This window comes from Parambassis ranga, chromosome 18, assembly GCF_900634625.1.
Source record: "Parambassis ranga chromosome 18, fParRan2.1, whole genome shotgun sequence".
Classification (NCBI taxonomy): Eukaryota; Metazoa; Chordata; class Actinopteri; family Ambassidae; genus Parambassis; species Parambassis ranga.
Window position 1 is genome coordinate 349,482 of NC_041038.1, and position 23,058 is coordinate 372,539.

Consider the following 23,058-nt stretch of genomic DNA (forward strand, 5'->3'; position numbering starts at 1 on the left):
ATCAGGATCGATCTTGGATTGGTAAGAATATGGCAATAGCGGTTCGAGAGCGTTTATTGCCGTGCGGTAAGTATACTCAACGATCAGGTTTTTATAGAAAATACTTTTAGGATCATCAACATAAATAGTGTTCTTTATCGAATCATACTGCTTGAGGCAATCTATTATTTCCTCATCACTCTCTGTGTTAGTAACACCGAAAATAATCACAGAATGTGAAACATTCACCCCACTCTTTTCAATGAAATGCATTTTTTTTTGTGGATGTTTCTAAAAAAAAATTATACATTCATACATTCATTCACACCACCATCAGGCTCCTGGCTAGCTCGCCAAGTGTAACAATGTTAATTGGGCTATGGCAATGCATTTGACTGCATACAGGTGTGACAGCTTAAATGTCACTTGAATATGTCATATATGCAGTACAAGAAGGTCATGTATATATGCATTTTTATTGAATTCACTGTGCTATTAAATGGTATGTGTGGGGCTTTATGGCAGGCTAGAGGGCGCTGTGACTAGCGCCGCACCCGAGTGCATTTAAGGGGAAGTCAGGAGAGAGATAGGAAGCCGGAAGTAGAGAGAGAGAAGTGTGGCAGGTGATGTGTGTTGGCGCCAGGGTGTAGGATAGAGTGAATTGTGTAAAGGTTGTAATGTGTGTGAAGGAGCTCCGGACCGATCGAGTGCTGGAGAAAAGAGACTAGACAGTAAAGCAAGAAACGAGGAATACCAATCCCGGGAACGCCGCACGAGACCCGCACTTGGCCTCCTCGGACAATGAAGTGAAGCAGTTGCCACGTTGGCGCAGTGGATAAGTCGGGCGCTACCACGCGGTGGGCCCGAGTTCGAATCCTTCTATCGCCGACATTGATAACTAGGGTGAGATTTTTCCATGTTTGATTCGTTTTTGGAACTATTTAAGCGATCGCTTATTTTTGTGTATATTTTTGGGTTTTTCTTCATTTGGATTAATCGTTTGGGATTTTTGAGCCAGTGGACTATTGGATTAAGGACTGAGCCTCAGAAAAAGACTGAGTGTATTCGCTTTGTATGTACAAAATATTATGGACAAATGTATGCCGGGTTTGTGGTGGTGGTGATTTCAGTTGGTTGAATACATTTTCTTAAAAGAATTCCCCTGGTTTATGTTCCTTTCAACTAACAGTTAACTTTAGGAGGTCATTCAAAGAACCCGTGTTTAGTAACGTCAGCTAATTCACCTAGCAGATTGTTACAGATGGTGGCCCGTACGGGGAATGATATTGCAGTGTTTTTTTGCATTATTGTATTGATTGTTGACTTGTTTATTGAAGGCTGGTTTTGGGGTGTTCTCGATAAGGATTGTTTAGAGACGTAGAGTAGGTAGCACAAATGTACTGCACAGGTTTTACTGCAAAACAATTGGTTAGTCAGTGAAGCGTACACACACAAAAAAAAAAAAAAAAAAAAAAAAACATGGATGATCTGAGAGGTGCCTCACTGGATGAGCTGGAGGAATACCCTGAGAATGAAACTTTTGAGCCGGGCACACGGGCTTCTACACCTACGTCAGGGCCTGGGCATAGTGATCAGCACCATGAAGAAAGGGGAGACACCTGGGTCACTAGGCGGAATCCTGTTGGTGAAATAACTTCCCTACTTAGTTCGTTATGGCTTGCAGACGCGGATGAAAGTGACCAGAGCATTGGTGGAGAGGAGGGTAGCACATCTTACCTCAACTTTCCGGCTCTCACATCCATTACCACTGATTTAGGGTCAGTCGTGGAGAGACTGAATATCCTTGAGAGCGATTTCAGGGATTCCCTTAATAGTGCATTAAATCGAGAGGCCAGCATAAGGAACTATGTGGACCGCAGCATTGGGATGATGGAGGAAAACATGATCTCCACCTTTAAACAGTTTGAAGAAAAATTAGTGGAGTGCCTACAGAGACGGGATGATAAATGGAAAGCAGAATTTGAACGGCTGAAGCGCGCCAGCCTGGTTGCTGTCCATAGGCCCGTGTCACATGCTGAGGCGACTGTCCATCTACCTCCTAGTCGCTCCGCTCTTACTCCAATTGGACCTAGAGCTCCATTAGCACACACAACAGCTGCCAGTACATTCACCCAAACATCTGATCCTCTTAACATCGAGGGAATAAGTCAGTTGACCAGCCTGGCCACTCCTGAGATGAAGGCGAGTACTACCAGTGCAGTTCAGGATAGCCAGCCCACTCCCACTCCAGTGAGTGTTCAGTTTCCACCTCCAGGTACTGGAGTTCTGGCTCAGCCGGGCACCCAGCCCTTTACACTCCGCTCCAGTGTATCTAGTCCAGGGGATGTTTCGTACAACCAGCCAGCTACCAGACCATCTGTGGTTTATTCCAAGCCTGCCATTCAGATGGAGTTTCCTTCTTTTAGTGGGTCAAGTGAGGTATCCGATGTTTTAAATTTTCTAGACCGCTGTGAGATTTTTTTTGCAGTGCGTCCATTGATGGATGCGGAGCTGATCGGGGCACTGTCCAACAATCTCAAAGGTCCAGCGCACAGTTGGTGGATGGTGGCAAGAAACAGCATTCACAACTGGCCAGAATTTAAGGACGCCTTTAAGGCCGCTTTCCTTCCCCCTGACTACCTCACAGAAGTGGAGGAGAAATTGAGGGATATGGTGCGGCTACCTGGACAGTGTCTGAGGGATTTTGCTTACGACTACCGCGCTCTTTGTCTACGTTGGAAACCAGACATCTCTGAGTCCGAGTTGGTGCGGAAAATCCTGAACAATTGCAACCCTCGGATAGCAGGATGCCTCAGGGGCACAGTTACCAATGTGGAGCAGCTGGTTCAGATTGGTACCTTGGTTGAGAAGGACTGCACCTCATCTAAGGAATACTGGGGCAAGGTGGACCAACAGAAGGCCAAGGAAAGGACCTCGAAGAAGGACAAGGGCCCGTCTAAAGAGCCCAGGAAGCCTGCTGATGTGGTGACTGTGGTCCAGCAGGGACAGAAATCTCCCGTGCTGCTCCTATATGTTCCAATAGAGGTGAGGGGCAAACAATGTCGTGCTGTTTTTGATACAGGCTGCACTTACTCACTGATGCGGCATAGTCTTTGGCTGGAGATAGCTCGGAAAGGGGAACGACTGCTGCCAGCTGACGACCAGAACTTTGTCCTGGCAGATGGGAAAAAGTATGGAGCTGCGGGGAAAACACAAATATTGTATGCCTGGCATGGGGGGATATGGTCTATGGAGACCCACATCATGTCTGACCAACACCTCGCAATCCCCATCATCTTAGGTCTGGACTTTCTCATCAAGACCTCAGCCATCATAAATATGAGAGACCAGACCTATGGCGTGAAGGGCCCTAGAGGTTATACCTTTTATCCTTTTCTGTCCCTACCCCATGAAGATACCATAGGTCGGGGTCGGGAAGTGGGCTCTAACGCCGGTCTGTATGTGGCTATTCCGTCTTCCAGCTCTGTAATTCCTTTTCCTTTGTTGGAGACAGCCCCTCCCTTTCCAGAATACTCTCCAGAAGTCAGGGAACTGTTTCAGACCTGGCCAACGGTGTGTTCTGGGACATTAGGTAAGACGACTGTCGAGGAGCACAAGATCTTCACCACAGACAATATGCCTGTTCGATGCAAAGCATACCGAGTGTCCCCGCTCAGACGTCAGATCATTACTGAACATGTGGAACAGATGCTCAAGGATGGCATTATTGAGCCATCACAGTCTGCTTGGGGAGCACCGGTTGTGTTAGTCAAGAAACCAGATGGATCTCTTCGTTTTTGTGTGGATTTTCGCCAACTAAATGCCAAAACTCTCCCCGATGCCTACCCAATGCCTATGATACACGAGCTGCTGGAGTCTATGCATGGTGCTGCCGTTTTCTCCACACTGGATATGAAGTCAGGATATTGGCAGGTCGCCATGGATGAAGACAGTAAGGCCAAGACGGCCGTCATTACCCCCATAGGCCTGTACCAGTTCCGTTCCATGCCTTTTGGGTTGAAAAATGCAGGGGCAACGTTTCAGCGTCTCATGGAGAAGGTGTTGGGAGAGCTTAGGGGGAAGATCTGTTATGTGTACATTGATGATGTCATTGTCTTTTCTCCCACCCCTCAGCAACATCTCGAGGATCTGCATGCTGTCATGGACAAGCTCCATCGGGCAGGGTTAACACTTAACCTGAAAAAGTGTTCCTTTTTCCAACGTGAGCTGAAATTCTTGGGTCATGTGGTATCGGACAAGGGGGTGCAGGTGGACCCAGAGAAGACTCTCGCTGTGACATCATATCCTACACCTACCAACATCAAAACTCTGCAGCAATTTTTAGGTCTTGTGGGATGGTATCACAAATTCATTGATCATTTTGCAGACATGGCTGCTCCCCTGAACCGCCTGAAAAGAAACAATGTGGCGTGGGCCTGGACCGAGGAGTGTGAGAAGAGCTTCAATCAGCTGAAGAAGGCGCTGGTGGAGGCACCAGTTCTTATGCAACCAGACCCATCTCAGCCTTTTGAAGTTCATACAGACGCCAGTGATGTGGGCTTGGGGGCAGTGTTGGTGCAGAGGACTGATGATGGAGAGAAGGTGATTGCTTACGCCTCCAGGGGGATACGTGGAGCTGAGTGCAATTATTCCACCTCTGAAAAGGAGTGCCTAGCAGTTGTGTGGGCGATTGAGAAGTGGAGGCATTACCTAGAGGGGGCAGAGTTTACGGTGTACACCGACCATGCTGCCCTGATGTGGGCCTTTAACTGTCCAAAAACGTCCTCCCGTTTGACTCGTTGGATCCTGCGTCTCCAGCAGTTTCAGTTCAAGGTTCAGTACCGAAAAGGTCTTCATAACATTGTTCCTGATGCCTTGTCCAGAGGTTTTACTCATCCCAACACTAATGCAGCCTATGTCACGTTGAATACCTCGACAGGGTCTGCTGATTTGCCCTCTTCACTGGCTGAAATAAGGGAGGCCCAAGAAGAGGATCTAGATGTGGCAGACCTGGTAAAAAAGGCTGACACCAATGATAGAACAGACCGTATTGGGGTTACCATGTTGCAGGGACTCCTGTACAGACGATCTCCCGTGAAGGGAGGGGGAGACAAATACCAGCTGGTCGTTCCCAAATGTCTTGTCCCTGTTTTCCTGGCATACTTCCACGACCATCCTCTTAGTGGACATTTGGGTAGGATGAAAACTCTTCTAAGGGTCCTTGAAGTTGCCTGGTGGCCGTCTGTCCGCAAGGATGTTTGGAGCCACGTCAAGTGCTGTACCACCTGTCAAGTCTACAAAGCCGAAACCCAGAAACCAGCGGGCTTCATGCAACCTACAGCCATAGAGGATCCTTGGGAGAAGCTGGGGATGGATCTGATGGGGCCTTTTCCTCGCAGCAAAAGGGGTAACACCTACCTACTCGTCCTTGTGGATTATTTCACTAAATGGGTGGAGATGTTCCCCTTGAAGGAAGCCAAAGCGCACCGCATTGGCACCATCTTAAAAGAGGAAATCTTCACCCGCTATGGTGTTCCCCGGGAGCTGGTCTCGGACCGCGGGCCACAGTTCACTGGCCATGAGCTGGCCAACCTCTGCAAAGCTTGGGGGGTGACACAGAAATTCACCACCAGTTATCACCCCCAGGCTAACCTCACTGAACGGTCAAACCGCTCCATCAAGACCATGATCGCCTCGTATGTGGGGAACCACCATCGGAATTGGGACCAGTGGATCAGAGAGTTTCGCTTCGCCCTCAACGCTGCCTACCATGAGACCACGGGCAAAACCCCCGCAGAGCTAGCGCTCGGAAGGTCCCTGAAGGGCCCACTGGAGAGACTCATCAGTTCACCACCCACTCCACACCAACCCTCATACTCACTCCTGGAAAGACAAAAACAAATGATGACACAGGTCAAGAGGAGAATGGAGACGTGTCAGTCCAGACAAGCCAGGTACTACAATGCCCGCAGGAGAGGTGCACAACTCCTGCCCGGAGACCTGGTCTGGGTTCGCACTCATCCACTATCCAAAGCATCTGAAAATTTCTCAGCCAAGCTAGCGCCTAAGTGGTCGGGTCCAGCGACGGTGATGAGAAGATTAGGCCCGGTAAACTACCACATACAGTGGAAAGACCAAAATAAAAAGACTGACACTGTCAACATAGTCAACCTCAAGCCCTACTTTGGGGCTCAACCTCCGATGCCTCCGGCTGGGGGGGGGGGATCTGTGACAGCTTAAATGTCACTTGAATATGTCATATATGCAGTACAAGAAGGTCATGTATATATGCATTTTTATTGAATTCACTGTGCTATTAAATGGTATGTGTGGGGCTTTATGGCAGGCTAGAGGGCGCTGTGACTAGCGCCGCACCCGAGTGCATTTAAGGGGAAGTCAGGAGAGAGATAGGAAGCCGGAAGTAGAGAGAGAGAAGTGTGGCAGGTGATGTGTGTTGGCGCCAGGGTGTAGGATAGAGTGAATTGTGTAAAGGTTGTAATGTGTGTGAAGGAGCTCCGGACCGATCGAGTGCTGGAGAAAAGAGACTAGACAGTAAAGCAAGAAACGAGGAATACCAATCCCGGGAACGCCGCACGAGACCCGCACTTGGCCTCCTCGGACAATGAAGTGAAGCAGTTGCCACGTTGGCGCAGTGGATAAGTCGGGCGCTACCACGCGGTGGGCCCGAGTTCGAATCCTTCTATCGCCGACATTGATAACTAGGGTGAGATTTTTCCATGTTTGATTCGTTTTTGGAACTATTTAAGCGATCGCTTATTTTTGTGTATATTTTTGGGTTTTTCTTCATTTGGATTAATCGTTTGGGATTTTTGAGCCAGTGGACTATTGGATTAAGGACTGAGCCTCAGAAAAAGACTGAGTGTATTCGCTTTGTATGTACAAAATATTATGGACAAATGTATGCCGGGTTTGTGGTGGTGGTGATTTCAGTTGGTTGAATACATTTTCTTAAAAGAATTCCCCTGGTTTATGTTCCTTTCAACTAACAGTTAACTTTAGGAGGTCATTCAAAGAACCCGTGTTTAGTAACGTCAGCTAATTCACCTAGCAGATTGTTACACAGGGAGAAAAGGTTGTTAAGAGCCTTGAATGGGTGTGAATGAAGAGACACAATGGATTTAGGTGCAAAAACAAAAATATATTAATATAGTCCATACACAAAACAAAGTTCAGTTCACAGGATCTTTTCCTGTGTTAAAATTAATTGTCCCAAAAAAATGCAATGAGGGGGAAAAAGTAAAGCTGGTCCAAAAATCCAATGGTTCGCAATCCAAAGGGAAAAATGAAATGATCCTACCCGTTAAGCTCACCACTTGCTTGCACAAGACCGCTGAGTCAAAGTGAGGTTTACAACAAGTATTGTTTGAGGAGAACCGGAGTTTCCAAACGCTCAGCATGCCACCAGCCACAGCAGGAGTGTAGTGCGGGGGTTAGGGTTATGTTTGTCTTTCAATGTTTTTGCCGCGGTACTGAGACAGTGGATCAGAGACGAGCGTCAGGTGGAGAAGCAACTAGTGCAGTCACGTGACATGGGTTACACAGGTCTCAGTGTTCAGACTGTGAACATGCAGACTGCAAATATTGTTTCTTTTCTTGAGAAAATGAGCATTGTATATATTTGTAAATGAAAACCACACAAGCTGCCAGAGCACATGGCCCATTCCGCTCACTACATATACATAACAGAAAGGTATGAACAAAAATAAAAGACACAGGAAACTCAACTCAACTCAACTCAACCTTTCAAGAACAAAGGTATCACACCTTTCATGGTCTCTAAAAGCAGCTCTGCCTGTGGGTCTAAATACCTACTGTTAGTGTTGAAAGAGGATTTACAACCAGAGGGTTTAAATTATGTCTGCATGTCGATTTTTGACTATTCAAAAGACTCTGTCAGCTCATCAAAGCGTGAAATGAGCTCTTTCATTTGAACAGCAGCAGAGACGCTAAGTGCTCTGTTAGAGCCAACACACCAATCAATTGTCAGTGAAAACTCCCCACTATGGGTGGATGAATCGATCTAAATATCGATAGTATCGATACCAATGTTAGGATCAGTATTTACTCGATACTAGCGTGATGAGATCGATATTTCTGTGGAAGTTTATCTCAATACCTTCAGCAACTTTACTTGTATTTACTCGCAGTGCAAACAGCGCTCCTCTCTCCCTCTGCTCAGTGCGCAGGCGCACTCCGCCCCTCCTTCTCCACTCTGCCGGAGCAGACGGAGCTCCTTATTGGCTGTGAAGTGCACAGCGTGTGAAACACAACTCATTTACACAAAGCAGCAGAGCCCAAAGACCTCGAGCTGCAGAGTAAACGTAGGGAGGAGGAAGAGGCACATCCTTAAACATGAACCACAGACAGAGGTCCCTGACAGAGGCTTTACTGCACAACACTCATGAATATCCAGTAGATGATTTAAAGAAGTGAAAGTTCAGACTGAGTATTCTGCAGCATGAATTAATATTGTCTTTCTAAGTGCAGTAATAAGACATGCAATTTTAGCAGAACGACTGAACTGTCATCATATCACCAGCTGAAATAAAATGTTTTTCTCAAATTCCAAAATATATCTAATAATATCATTATATAAGTTTATATAATGATATGTATTTCAGTATGGTTAGTATAATTATTATTAACTGTAGAAGGACCTTTATTCTTCATATTTAGGCTACATGCATATAGGTGGTAGACTTTTATCAAATTATCTTCATTATGATATTTAACCTACATGATTCATAAAGAGCCATGGCTGTCACAAGCAACATCGCTGACATGATTGTGAAGTTATACTTTAATACAAGTTACACAGTTTTGCGCTTTTGTTTGTGCAAAAAAATAATCATTGTATGATCATGAAATTTCCAAAGTAAAAGAATGGGTATCGGTATTGGTATCGGCGATACTGGCCCTGTATTTACTTGGTATCGGATCGATACTTTAATTTTCAATATCGCCCACCCCTATTTCCCACCAGCCCTGGCAATTACTCCAGTTACATGCACAGGATGTGACGTGGATCAAGTCTGGGCCTGCATGGAAGTAACCTGCCATCTGTGTGGAAAACCACTGTCGTGTTCAGAGACAGGTTCGCATCTGCATCCCAAGCTGTGTGACCAAAGCAGGTACATCAGAAATGTCTAATTTAACTCTGAAAGGGGGGGGGGTTGAAGTTTGTTGCAGCTGTTGGAGCAGGAATAAGAGCACATAATTGATCATAGCACTGCAGTCAATAGTTGTCTGAAGACAAAGGATGATGATGTGATTATTGTGATGATGAACACTTAAGACTGATCAAAGGGCCAATCTGGTTCACTACAGACCCTCTAATCATCAAGTCTTCAGAACTGAGGTTTCCACAACTTGAGCCTTTAAAGACTGAAATCAAGTCACTTCAATGGACTTCTCATCAAGGGGACTGTGACTAAATATTCTTGATGAAACAGCAAAGAGGCAATCACCAAGAGGAATTCAAAATCCACATTATCATGAAACACAACAGACCTCTGAGGATCTTTGAAAACGTAAAAGCAGCAATTAAAAAAGGCATTTTTTTAATCATACCAAGAAACTATTAGCAAAAGACTGTGTGATTGGTTCTTGTCATCAACACAACTAAAACCTTCCTCACAGGACTCTAGTTGGTCCACATCACATGTAGTTCGGCATGGGTCCAGGTATCACACACAATCATTGCTGCACTTCTTTCATAAATGTATAATATTCAGTGGAAAGATCCTATTTGTATAAATCTGTAATGGTATTATAAAGGGATTATTTCAAAAAGAAATCCTAATTGGAGTACTGTCTCCTCAAAATATTCTATCCTTTACAAATCCTTAGTCTTTAAATTCTATATGAAATACCAAACTGCATATGTAAAATGTTTTAAGCCTGCATTTCAAAAATGAAATTAATTAAAATCTGTGCCCATCAGGATTTTTCCTTCCTCCTGTTATCAAGACGAAATTGTTGGATTTCTCTTCTACACCAAGCTGTGACTGTAAATGATGTGCAAATGAAGGCGACAGCAACTGGCTACACTCAACATACACACATAGTGATTCACAATGGGTTAATACAACATTGATTGTAGGAAGAAGTGACTACATTAACCATTTAACCATTTAAAACACTGTTGATGTTTACAGTGTATGTCTATGTACATGCAGCAAATGTAAAATATTAGAACTGGGGTCCAAATAAAAGTAGAACTAGGTTGAGGAAGTCAACAAAGAGTCACATAAGGAAGAAAATGATAACAGGGTAAACAACTGTGGTGAAATGTACCTCGGCCTGTACTTACAGAGTAATTGTGATTGTTCATGGTCACCGGCTGCCCATCTTCTGTGTAGAAGGTCTCTGTGAAATCTGGACCCAAAAGCTCGCTGGGAAGAGAAAAAAGAAGAGAAAAAGATGGCAGGTGATTAGATAACTTGAATGATCGCCGTAGAGTGTAGGTGGCAGCAGCAGCAGCTGGTAGAAATAAGGCAGCATAAACAAAAATTGTCAGAGCCCCAGACCGCACAATATGTGCAATTCTTGGTACTTTATTTGTTTTCATTGATGAAACACTCCTTGTGTTTACGCTGGTTTCTGTCGTCCACTTGGATGAAAATACTATTATACCCTATTGAGCCATATGGTGAAAATAAAAAGTTGGCAGCAGCAGCTGTTGTTGCAGTTCAACCTTGTTTCATCACTGGAACTGCACAATATAACAGGCAGCAGCAGGCTGGAATGCTGCGTTCTTTGGAAAACTAGTCATTACATTAGCTGATGACATTAGCAAATGTTATTAACTACACTAGCTAAGTGATTGACAGCTGCTGACCATGCAGTTGACTAGCAATAAGAGGATGTTTCCTGAGCAGCTACATGAGAGTGGTTTAATGCAACATAGTGTGTTGTGTGAGATAAGTCAATTAATGTGACCAAGAATAAACATAGCACAATAAAGGGTCATTGTGGAAGATCTTCACTAGCCATTTAAGTGTTTACCTGCAACTCTAGGAAAAGACATAAAAACATGTTTTTAACAGGAATGGATTTTTTTTATTGTGTAAAGGTCAGATTTTTCTATCTGAGAGTCAAGTTACAATCAGCACATTGAAAGCACTAACTGGAACCTGTAGTTGCAAAATGATTGGTCTCCATGCAACCTGGAGCTAAAACCAGCAGCTGCTACTGCAAGTTAACAGCTAGCAACTAAACAAGTCCATCCATCAGAAATGGCCTCATCCTTCTTTAGAAGTACTTTTTGCTGCATCATCTACACAATAGAAAATTAACTACTATCATTTCACCTAGTATGACAATAACATTCAAATCTAATTGATCATACAGGATAACATTTTACATTTAGGAGAAAGCCAGTGTTATACCTGGGAGCATGAGGATTTATAAGGAAGGCAGAGATTCATACAGAAATAAACTACTGATTGTATTATTAGAAATGAAGAAATGAAGAAATGCAACTTTTTAAAATTGTTTCCAAACGAAGTCCCTGCTGCTTTAGTTTTGATTGGCCTTATTTTAAATCTGTGTCGTGTTCCTGGTTTTATAGAAGTGTAATATTAAATTCCTGGAGTGCTCATTTAAAATGTTATGGGTTGCTCCCAGGAAGAATGATAGGGCAATTCTAGAACCTATGTGTTTAATATCAACTCATTTTCTTAGTTTAATTTTACATACTCAGCCTGTCAGTAGCCGAAGGCCAAAACACCCAGGATGTTAGATGTTGGTTGAAACTTTCAGACTTGAGTCACATAAAACAGAGACTTGTGAATTTAACCCTCGGGCGTCATTGGGGACTTTTTTGTCCACTTGGGTAATTTTTGCCTCTTTACCTGGCCACCATTTTATCTGTGTTGGTGCATATGGCACAATTTTTTGTAACATAGACTCTCTCTAGACACATTTTAGAATTCCAATTTAAATTTTTTAAATACATCACCAGAACATGGTGAAACAAATTTACTACCCTTTTGTGTCATTCAGGGACAAAAACGTCCACTTCCAAAAAACTGCTATAAAAACTTAACAGATTAATATTTTTTTCTGATTTTTTCTGCATACATATGTTAAACAACTTCAGCCCTGCTCAAAACTACCAAACATTAAATCATTTTGAGGAATTTAACCCTTTAAATGCCAGTTTGATTACTTGATGTCACAGTAATTTTTATGAAGAAAACAAAAAATGAGTTATTTTCCACAAAACAAAAGTTAGGCGGCTGAGGCATTATTTTTAAATCTGTCATGGATATGTCAAAGATTAGCCAATATATTGAGTTTGATGCATTATTAGTTTTTGTGTAGCAGCAGTTTAAAATGGTATTTTCCACTTAGGTCCCATTAACTCCTATTATAATATTACATTTTTAATATCATAGCTATAACAACATATAACCATGCATTTCTTGATGTAAGGGTTTCATTTTTGAAAAAAAAAGTTAAATTTGACATTTTCTACTGTTCACCACTAAAATCAGCTATTAACCCATTATAACCCTATGCATAAAATCCTTGTAATTTCATCATTTTTTGTGGATGTGTTTTGGATTGTGTGTAGTAGGCTGTTTTAAGTGTGTGTGCATGTGTTTGTACATGTGTGTATGTGTCCATGTGTGTGCATACGTGTGTGTGTGTGTGTGTGTGTGTGTTTGTGTGTGTGCTGTTTCATGTGTCATTGCAGTAGTCATTATTTGTGTTAAAACTTATGTATGTAATGTCTGATGAAGTTACTTCAGTATATATCATCCACAGACATACACACACTCTTTCAAGTAAACAAAAACATGCCCCCTTAACTGTGTCAAGGTGAAGAAAACATAATTTTATTTCTGTGACAACCAAGGAGCAAGATGAAGATGGTGTTTCTATGTGGAAGAGGCTCAGGATGAAATGATGCTGCCTGTAACTGCTAGAGAGATTCAGGGAACTGAAACATCCAGAAAAAGAGGAGTCTGGACGCCAGGACTGCAGCCAGGTGCTGCTGGCTAACCGCTGTTTGTGTTTTCTCCACATTGACCTCCTTGAAGTGCAGTAGGAAGATACTTCAAAGACACATGAAACAGCAAACACACACACGCATGCATGCACGCACACACACACAGCCTACTAAGTGCAATAACACAACCCCAAAAAATGATGAAATTACAAGGATTTTATCCATAGAAATATAATGGGTTAAATTCCTCAAAATTATTTAATGTTTGGTAGTTTTGAGCAGGACTGAAGTTGTTTAACATATTTATACAGAAAAAGCAGAAAAAAATATTAATCTGTTAAGTTTTTATAGCAGTTTTTTGGAAGTGGAGGTTTTTGTCCACGAATGACACAAAAGGGTAGTAATTTAGAGTGACGCCTGAGGGTTAAGTAGGACTCAGTGGCTCATCTGTGCACACTGCAGGAGTAAATAACTCAGAGTTGCTAAAAAGGGTGTAGCAATCTCTAGAGGAGGGTCACTATTGTTTGATGTGCAATGTTGTAGACATACAGTCATGTTCAAAAGTTAGCACCTCCTCTTAAAATCCTAGGTTTTTTGTGTGAAAACAGCACAATTACAAGAAGACTGTTTGACGGGTAACCAAAAGACATCTGAAACAATGTCAACTTTGCATCAAAAGTGACATAATTTACCGATTGACACCTTATGACAACTGTCATAAGCATTCATTGATGTTCATGACAGGTGTCATGTCATGATTATGGCAGCGTCATGTCAGCCTTATGCACACCCATTCAAATAAAGTGTTACCCATGAGACCAAAGTGGAGTTGTTGGTGGTCTTAATGATCACCACCATGTCTGCTGAAAACACAGCATTTCAGCAAAAACACCTCATACACACTGTTAAGTACAGTGGTGGAAGACTGATGGTTTGGACTTGCTTTACAGACACAGGACCTAGATACCTTGCAGTCATTGAGTGGTCCATGAACTCCTTTGTATACCAGAGTGTTCTAGAGACAAATGTGAGACCATCTGTCTGACAGTTAAAGCTTGGTGGAAGCTGGCTCATACAACAGAACAATGATCCAAAGCACAGCAGCTAATCTACATCAGAATGACTGAAAAATAAAAGAATCAAGGTTTTGAATGGTCTAGTCAAAGTCCAGACCTCAACCCAATTGTAATACTGATAAAGACATACAGGAAACCAGTTGCTCCAAAGTCCTTACACTCTCTGCTTGTGCAGTCCTCTCTTGTTGGACTGAAGCCAGGCTAGATGCTACATTGACTCACTAGTAAAACAAACACACAATTTCTATAAATACCTATAAAAGATAGCAGCTAACCATAACCTTTCAGCGTAACGACAGTAATTGGTTGATATATGAGCCTTCATTCTATCTACATTTGAAATTGTCTTTGAAGAAAGTGCAAAGTCAGACAAAGCTTCAATGATATTCATAGTTTCTTCCTTTGCTTGCTGACATCCACTGTATCATTTTCTGACATTGCCAAGCTTGATTGCAAAAAACATAATCTCTTCTAAATAAAGTGTTGGATCAGCAGGACTGGAGTCTTTCATGTTGATGGAGTAGGGTGTTGATAACAAAGAAGGACAGAGAAAGAAAATATTATGCCAATGCTTTCATTGCGATTGTATTAAATTTGAGTCATCTGCTAGCTACTTATCTCATGCAAATTCTTATCTAGTGCAACCAAACTAGATGCAAACGTCTGCAGCTGCCCTAGTAGGAAGACAGCTTGCACTGCACCACTGAAGATAAAGAAATTAGATTATTGTTTGATGTCTCCTCAAAGGTCACCTTAAGACAAAAACGCATCGGCTCCATTTCAGCCTACAGAATGAGAAGGCAACATTTGTCATGCCTAGGAATGAAGGAGGCGCTTGTGAGACACTTCAGTGTCAAAGATGTATGGATCAGTGGCACCATGAGGACATGTGGCCTTATTCAGCTTCTGTGTGTGTGTGGCTGAATTTCTGACCAGGCTCTGGCAGCACTTCCCTGGGCACAAATGGGCAAATGGAAGACAGACATAAAAAGATGAGCCAATCGCTATTTGGTCCCGGGGGCCCTACTGTATTATTCATTCAGGGGGATAGTAATGGAACATAATCCAGCTTTCTCACCCCCTTTACTGCTGACAATTTGCTCTGCTATATAAAAAGACTGTCGTACGTGGCAGTCCTCTGAACTTAATTTGATTGAAGCAAGTCCACAGCTCTGTCTTATTCAGGACTATTATTATTCAGGATATTTACGCAGTATTTTCTTCAAATGGAAAGGTTAAAAAAAAGCTGATTGCCTAACAGGAAGGTGTAGAGACAAAAATCACAGTCAAATATCTCTTATGGCTTAATTAAAAACTGGCAAAGAGTCCAAATAAATCATTAGAAAAACCTTGAAGCTCCACTAGTCCATGGGCAACCATCACCTACTGTATCATAAATGACCTTCTGAAACTGAAAGCTATACACCAGAGCATTAAGCTGTACATGTGGAGGTGTGAAACTCAGAAAAAGCCTTACATTTTCAGTTGAGGAAAGGTTTAGGATACAAAACTATGGTGTAATTAAATGAAATTAATACTGCACATAGATATTTGGTACAATGATGTTATATGTAGAGTATAGTATAGTAGGACAGAAAGACACACAGAAAGGTGGAGTGCAAGTAGGGCCGAGGCTTGCCAGGCAGTCGTGGAAGGAGGAGGCTTAGTATATACCCATCTGCTACTCAAAGAAGTCACGATAATGGATAATGTTGAGTCTTAATATAATTAAAGAGATTGAATTACATTAAAATGCTCATTGTCACAAAATAGGAACTTAGTAATAGAGAAAAACAAAAACCCTTTGAGCTGTGTACACTCAAGTACTAAATAAAGATCCACTAAGATGACCAAAGATTCATAATTAATGAACATGAACCAATAAACCCTGCAGTGCAAGTTCAATTTTAGAAAGTACCTGTCATGATCCTGTGTTCTATTATTCCTGTGTTTTTTTTTTTTTTTTTTTTTTTAAATAAATCCTTACTTTCTTGGTTATTTCAGTGTGATTGTATTTTGGTGGTTATTTTCTGGTTGTGACTGCTGTTTTCAAGGGTGTAGATTTGCCTTTTGACATTGGTGGGGACCTAAGATTCCAGCGGAATTTAACACTTCCTGCACCCAATGAGAATTCCCTGCTCCCATTTTGTAGCTTGTCTTCCTTTTCTCTTGTACGTCTCCATCTCTCCTCCTCCCTGACCTGATTACCCTCATGTGTTTCACCTGTCTCTGCCCTCATGAATTTTCAAGGAGTGTTGATTTCTTTTTGTTATGATCCTGTGCTCTGTGGTTATTGTCTTCCTTATTATCCTGAGTTTCCTGGTTACTTTGGTATTTTTGTATTTCAAAGATGTTTTTTTCCAGTTTTATTTTGAATGTCCTGTTCTCCTTGTGTACATGTTTGTAAGTGATGGACCCATATAGTGGAAAGAGAGAAGTTGCAGGTTCTAGCTGTGTGGAGTTCTTTATTCAAAGAGTTGACATGCCATAACAAACAGCCAAAAAATGGTCTTGATGTTAATACCACAACACCTTTGCGCTGTAGTGAGTACATCACCAAGAACTCACCAAGTAGTCTCACAATGCGCTGTTGTTGACACTTCTATCCTCCAGGCCCAGACCAGACTGTGTTTTTTAACAGTCACAATTTTTACAAAAGCAACTAAGATTGATGCAGCATTTTGGGTTTCAGGACTGCACTTAATAACTTATGAAACAAGTTCAAAAACTGACTCGCTCTTTTTTTAGCTTTATAAGACTAATCAGAAGAGTGAAAACATCTCTACTTACTAATTTATTATTCTGGTCTGGTTTTCTAGATCAGTGAAACCAACAAAGCCAGTTAGATAATAAGTCAAAAAGACCAGACCTTTTACATGACTGCAGTGCCAGATTAAATATATATATTTCCCTTCTTGCTGTTATCATTATAGGCTGGTGTCACACCTCAGACACGCCCAATTCATACTTAATGTGCCGTGTAGGGTCATTGGACAGTGGTTAGGCTACACCCCGGACCAGTCGGCAGTCTATGGCAGGAATCAGCAGTTAACTTGACATAGACAAGGGAAGTTTAGATCTAAAACAACTTTCATCTGAGTGTCCTTGAAGTTACAGCACAATGATAAGTTCAGATGAAAACACTGCCTGAAGGCATTCATGATCCTGCATTGTTTTGTACACACAACAGAAGTAGTTGTCTGATTCAAGAGAACTGAGAGAGAAGGTGAAATGCAGCCAGCGTTCTCACCTACACAGCTACATAATAGGCTTTGTCAGTTTTTTGGTTTTTTTTTTTAAAAAAGAGTTATTAATCAGACGTAGCCTTTCTGTTATTCAGCTGTCAGAAAGAAAGCTCAAAACTGTGAGAGAATCTGACAAGCACTTTGTTTGAAGCATGAAGCCCTCAATCACAATAAAATGAGTAGGATGCTGTTGTTGTGCTGCATAGAGCTCTTTGTGCAATATAGTAGAATATTAGTCTGTGACTGCATGTGTTTGAGGTAAAGTTTAGATTTCATTTAAGGGCGGACTAAATCATTGAGATTTGTGGATCTTACCCAGCACGACTGATCTCAATATTCAGTGCATGGTTGGATTAGGAGAACTCTGCAAACAGGCAAGGACAAACTTTAAAGTATCAACTGCAGCTAACAAGGTTGCTAAAACAACAGAGCACCGTGACTTAACAGTTGTAGGCCAGTGTGTCTCATTTAGTGTGTTGTCAAGTCTATGCAGGCCATGTCTCTGCTGTGCAAGGGCCACATCTCTGGAGGTACATTTACAGTATTTGAAAGTGACATTTATAGTCTACACAGGCCACATCTCCAGAGATCTGCCTTCAGTCAATGAAGGCTGCATCTTTGTTCTATAAAAGCCATATCTTCAGAGACCCACTTTGAGTATATGAAGTTTACATTTCAAATCTACAAATGCCACATCTCGGGAGGCACACCCCCAGTCTACAAAGGCCACATCTCTGGAGCAGGGCTGGCTCGTGGCATAGGCAGTATAGGCAAATGCTAAGGGTGCCTTACATCCAGGGGGCGCCAGAAATGGAGGAAGAAAAAGAGTGCAACTTCCACTATTCTTAAAACTAGTTGGTATTATGTCTTCAGAAAAGAATAAGCCTACATTAATTTAACTGCATAGCAAGCCAAAGTAGCTGGAGTAGTAGTAATAATAATAGCTACTTTCCTAAGACGCCCCTCCTCCCCTGAATAATGGACTTTACCTGCTACACGGTGGTCACTGGTCATGTTTTGATGGGTCAACAAGCTCAACATGTCAAAACGTCCCAAACTGTCTGGTGCCCAGGGGAGGAAAAATAGGAAAGAAGAGGAGGAAAAACGCCATAAAGACAGAGGTAATCTTACGGTAAAAATGACGTCAGTGATATTATTCCTTTTCCTAAATGACGATAATGCCATTAACAACATGGTTTGCTAATCAATAAATAGCCAGTGCTATCTGTTAGTTTTAACGTCACTTAATGTTATGGAAGGGCCTAGTTGTTATGGAAATAGTAATTCTAGATAACTCCCCCATCATTCCTTCCTCAGGCAAACATGTAAAATGAGATCTATTCAGCAGGTCTTATATGTTAATTGCAATGACATGGTTATCGGACGTCATCCCAGCTTGTAATAGTCAATCAAAATGCTCTTCATAGTTGTAAGCCTAGCTGTTTGTTGTGTTGCAGTTCATATTATAGAAAGTGCGTTTATCATGTTAAACTTCACATCAGTGTTAAAGTACACATTATTAATGTTAAATATAGTTAACTTAGTATTCCCACATGCTGTATTATACCGCAGTTTACTAATTCTTTGCATTCTACTAATTCGCATTTCACTGTAATGACAATAAAATTAAAATACTATATGGAATTAATATATGAATTACTAACATAATTTGTATATTAGATTATGTACACTGTATATTATGAAGTATAGTCTACATCATGCATGTATCTAGATTTTTCATTTATATTATTTCATGTTATTTTATTCTTGAAATAATGTGTTTATTATTAGACTGCTGCCCTCAGTCCCACCATTGCGAATCCTTCTGTCATCTCCACCTCAGCAGCACAACCCAGCACTGATGAAGCAGCATCAAGTGCTCCTCCTGTCACCTCCTCCTCAGCAACACAACCCAGCACTGATGCAGCAGCATCAAGCGGACCTTCTGTTGCTCCAGTAGTGGAAAGTGGTGCTGGCAGCCATGTACATTATCTTGTCAAAACAATCCAAAATTAAAGCTGCAAGCAGCGATGATCGGGCCCTTGCACTCCACCAGGCCGCTCCCTCCCCGTCACGCCGTCCAATCCCTCCCCCACACCCCCCACGAGCTGCAGTGATTATGCCAGCGGTGGGAAAAAAGTGGCAGACAGAAGCAGAGACATGTCAGAGCAACAAATCTGTCAATATATGTAAAAATTGTTAGTATGCAGTAACCTCCTGTTTACAGTAGGTGGCGCTGTCCACAGATGTCCACACATGGTCGGGGTTGGGTCTGTAACACATGTAAAAAATTTGAGCATTTTAGGAGCATCCGTGGTGGAGTTATACCAGCTGCAGTACCCTATGTGTCCACTGGGTGGAGCCAGACACAATGAGAATAGTGGAGACCTGTCTGTGCTTCAAACCTCCAAAAACATTTGATTCATACATAGAAATTGTCAAAAAGTTACTTCCGGTTACCTGTAGGTGGCACTGTGCAGGTGACTTATGATCATGCAGACGTGTCCGGGGATGGACCGTTATTGCATGAAAAAATTTGAGGACATTAGGACGATGTACGGCGAAGTTATAAGCAGTTGATGTTTGATGGCGAAGGTTTGACAGCTGCCACCGCCACGGGCAGCCTGATATAGGAAACCACACAGGTGTCTCTGTGGGACTTTAAATCTGTGATCCTCATTTGGCTGTGTAATGATGGGCGAGGATTAAACAGTGAGATAAGTGTATGTCAGTGTAGAACATGGCACTTCCTGTCTCCACCACAAGGGAGTGCCATGAGCGGCACAGATCATGATGACATAGAGATGTTCAGGGCGGGGCTCTGACCACGTGCAGAAAGTTTTAAGCCGTTTAGAACAAGTATGCAGGCATGAGAGCCATTCGAAGTTTCATGGCGAGCAGAATTTGGCGAGCCACAGAGGCCACGCCCTTTAAGTTAGAGAAAAGCTTTTTATAACTTTTGATCAGCAGGTCCTTTAGATCACATCCACTGAATATCAAGTCATTTGGGCGAAATCCCTAGGAGGAGTTCGTCCGAATACCAATGGTGAAAATTGTGGAAATTTGACCTCCAAAATCAAAATGGCTGACTTCCTGTGTGGTCTAGGTCAATGGTGCAAGAGACTTTTATGTGCGTCCTGATGTGTGTGTGCCGATTTTCGTCTTCCTACTCCAAAAATTCCCCTTGATGAGTGTGCAAAGTTTGGTTGAGTTTTCGTGCATGGCAAAGGGGCGAAAATGGGCGTTCAAATGTTCAAATAATAATAATAACACTTACAAATACAATAGGGCCTTCGCACCACTCGGGCCCTAATAATATCAGCATTACAATAGGGCACATACGTCAAAGTCAAGGCCGAATGAATTATCTATGGCCCCCGGGATGATATTTGATTAGTATTAGAACCGGCCTGCAGGCCGTAGCCGCCCGCTGGTGTTTTGCACCAATACTACATTTCCCACAATGCAACGGTAACCCGCGAACTCACTGCAGCGCAGCAAGCGGACTTTGGCTTCATCATTCATTAGCAGTCAGGGCAGATGTCAACTTTCAGCTACCTCCTCCCCAAAAAATGGCTAAACGGAAGGTGGATGCTGAGAACAGGGGGTTTCAAGCTCGGTGGGAGGCAGAGTACATGTTCACTGAGGTAAATGGCAAACCTGTGTGTCTTCTGTGTGGAGAAAGTTTGGCTGTAATGAAAGAATACAATTTAAGAAGGCACCATGAAATGTCTAAGAAACACACAGACAAAGACAAGAATATGGACACGGAGCAAAGGCTACAGAAGAAGAATGTACAGGACATGTGATTTTTCTTTGAAGGCAGTTTGTTCTTGTCTGTGTGCCTGCTGAAAAATGTTTTCCCGATTATTCATTTAATCATTAAATAATACACTGTGTTAGGTCTTGGTTCAATAGGCTACATGCAATCATTTCAATATGTTTTAATAAACATTGAATCAGTCCGGCCCTCGGCTTATAGCCAATTTGTTTTTTTGGCCCTCTGTGTATTTGACTTTGACATCCCTGCAATAGGGCCTTCGCACCACTCGGTGCTCGGGCTCTAACCTTTTGCAGCCACATGGGGGTAGGCGGCCCGAAGACGGGACGATTCATGTTTCACTGCAATATCTCCATCCGGGCGCAGCCATTTTTTTCTCTTTGTTGACAACCTATACCTCGTTGGAAAGCCACTTCCCTACTCTATTGATTAACAGCTCGTTTGACCATACAAAAGGATCGAGGGCCTGTCCATAGCCAAAAGAATCCAATGAGCGACTATATCGAGCGAAGCACCTCCCCCCACTCGTACGCTTGTATTTTCAGCCCATTATATTTGACGCTGAATCTGATGCAATGGACGTATAGCCAATAAGATTTCCGTCACGGGGATGTCCCACATGAAGGGGATGTGGAAGGAGGGTGGGCTACACACCTAAGCGTAAACATGAACAATGGATGCCGGCTGTCCGTGCGTAACAGTGAGAGTGAGAGTATAGCTATATATTTTGGTGTTTCTAGCGACCAGAGAGATGGCGAAACACACAGAAAAGAAGAATTACACCATTGAAGAAGTTATCGATGAGTTTACAATAAGGAAAAGCAACTTTTCTGACGAGGACGTGTCAGACGCAGAAAGTTATGTGTTATGTGTTGACTCGGTGGAAGAAGATATGTTCATTGAAGGAGGAGATATAGTCCTTGACAAGTAAGTGTAACTTTTATACATGTTGCAGTTTTATAAACAGAATGTAGACATTTCGAAGAATTAGTGAATACAGTGTTGTGTCCTTTTTTTGTTTACACGTGTATGGGGAGGTGTGCGCTTTTACTATTCCTCTACAAGTAGTTGTGGAGGACTGATTTGTGAGGTGAACAATGAATACAGATACAGTTGTTCTGTGAATGAATATCTGATATATACTGTACATACAGACATACATATGTCTATAGTTATTTTGTTTTATATATATTTTTTAGATACAGAGTGGGAGCCAAGCACCAGAGCCAGAGCAGCCTCCTACTCCCAGTGTACAACATCACAAGCCAGTCTACATCTCTGGTGACAGTAAGACACCCATCAAGCTTTCTAGCTGTGCTTTGTAGCAGCCCGTGACTGTAACAATCAGTGGCATACTGAGAACAACATGTGGCTGTGAAACCTGTGGAATTGTAAACATGTAAACAGTTTGCTGTAAGTAGTTTGGGTATTTGTTTAGATAAAGGTGTTGTTTTTGACCATATCTCTTGTTCTGAGTCTTTTCTTTTGATGCACAATTTCAGTTTCAGTAGAATAATGAGCATTCAATGTGTTTTTGCTTCACTAACATTATTTCAATCATGCTAATAGTGAATCTGAACATGGAATGAGGTTCCTCTAAGTGGCACCTTTCATTAGAGCTCTCATTAATGTCTGTATGTTGAAGCATTCCAGAGTTATGCACTTTGGTGCCAAAGTGTCCATTTGGAGACTCCAAATGGCACTTTTTGGAGAGCGCCTGGGAATACCTACAGAAAAACCTGTCCCAAATGGTCATTTCTTGTCCAATTACTATCTACTTTTAACTGGGAATAGGTAAGACTTCAGCCTGTGTCACTATATTGTCATCTAATCAACCAAACCTCCATGCTCCAGTTGTCAAGCAGCCTTTTTTTACAAAAAAAATTTAGGCGAGCTACAAAATCTTTTTATTTCTCTGTGTTTAGACTTCTCTCACTGTTAACCATTTGCAATTGCAGTAAATCACACAGCTAAAATAAAAATTTCAGAGTGTTACCT

The 23,058-nt window shown here is 42.2% G+C and overlaps 1 protein-coding gene across 2 annotated transcripts in view; it reads right to left on the minus strand.

Annotated features, from left to right (window-relative positions):
• Positions 1 to 23,058, minus strand: part of adam19a (ADAM metallopeptidase domain 19a) — a 263,959-nt gene that overhangs the window by 76,302 nt on the left and 164,599 nt on the right. For both annotated transcript variants that reach the window (XM_028428685.1, XM_028428684.1), the window contains exon 4: positions 10,313 to 10,394. In XM_028428685.1, the coding sequence (XP_028284486.1) occupies positions 10,313 to 10,394 (82 nt within the window). The remainder of the gene's footprint in view (positions 1 to 10,312; positions 10,395 to 23,058) is intronic.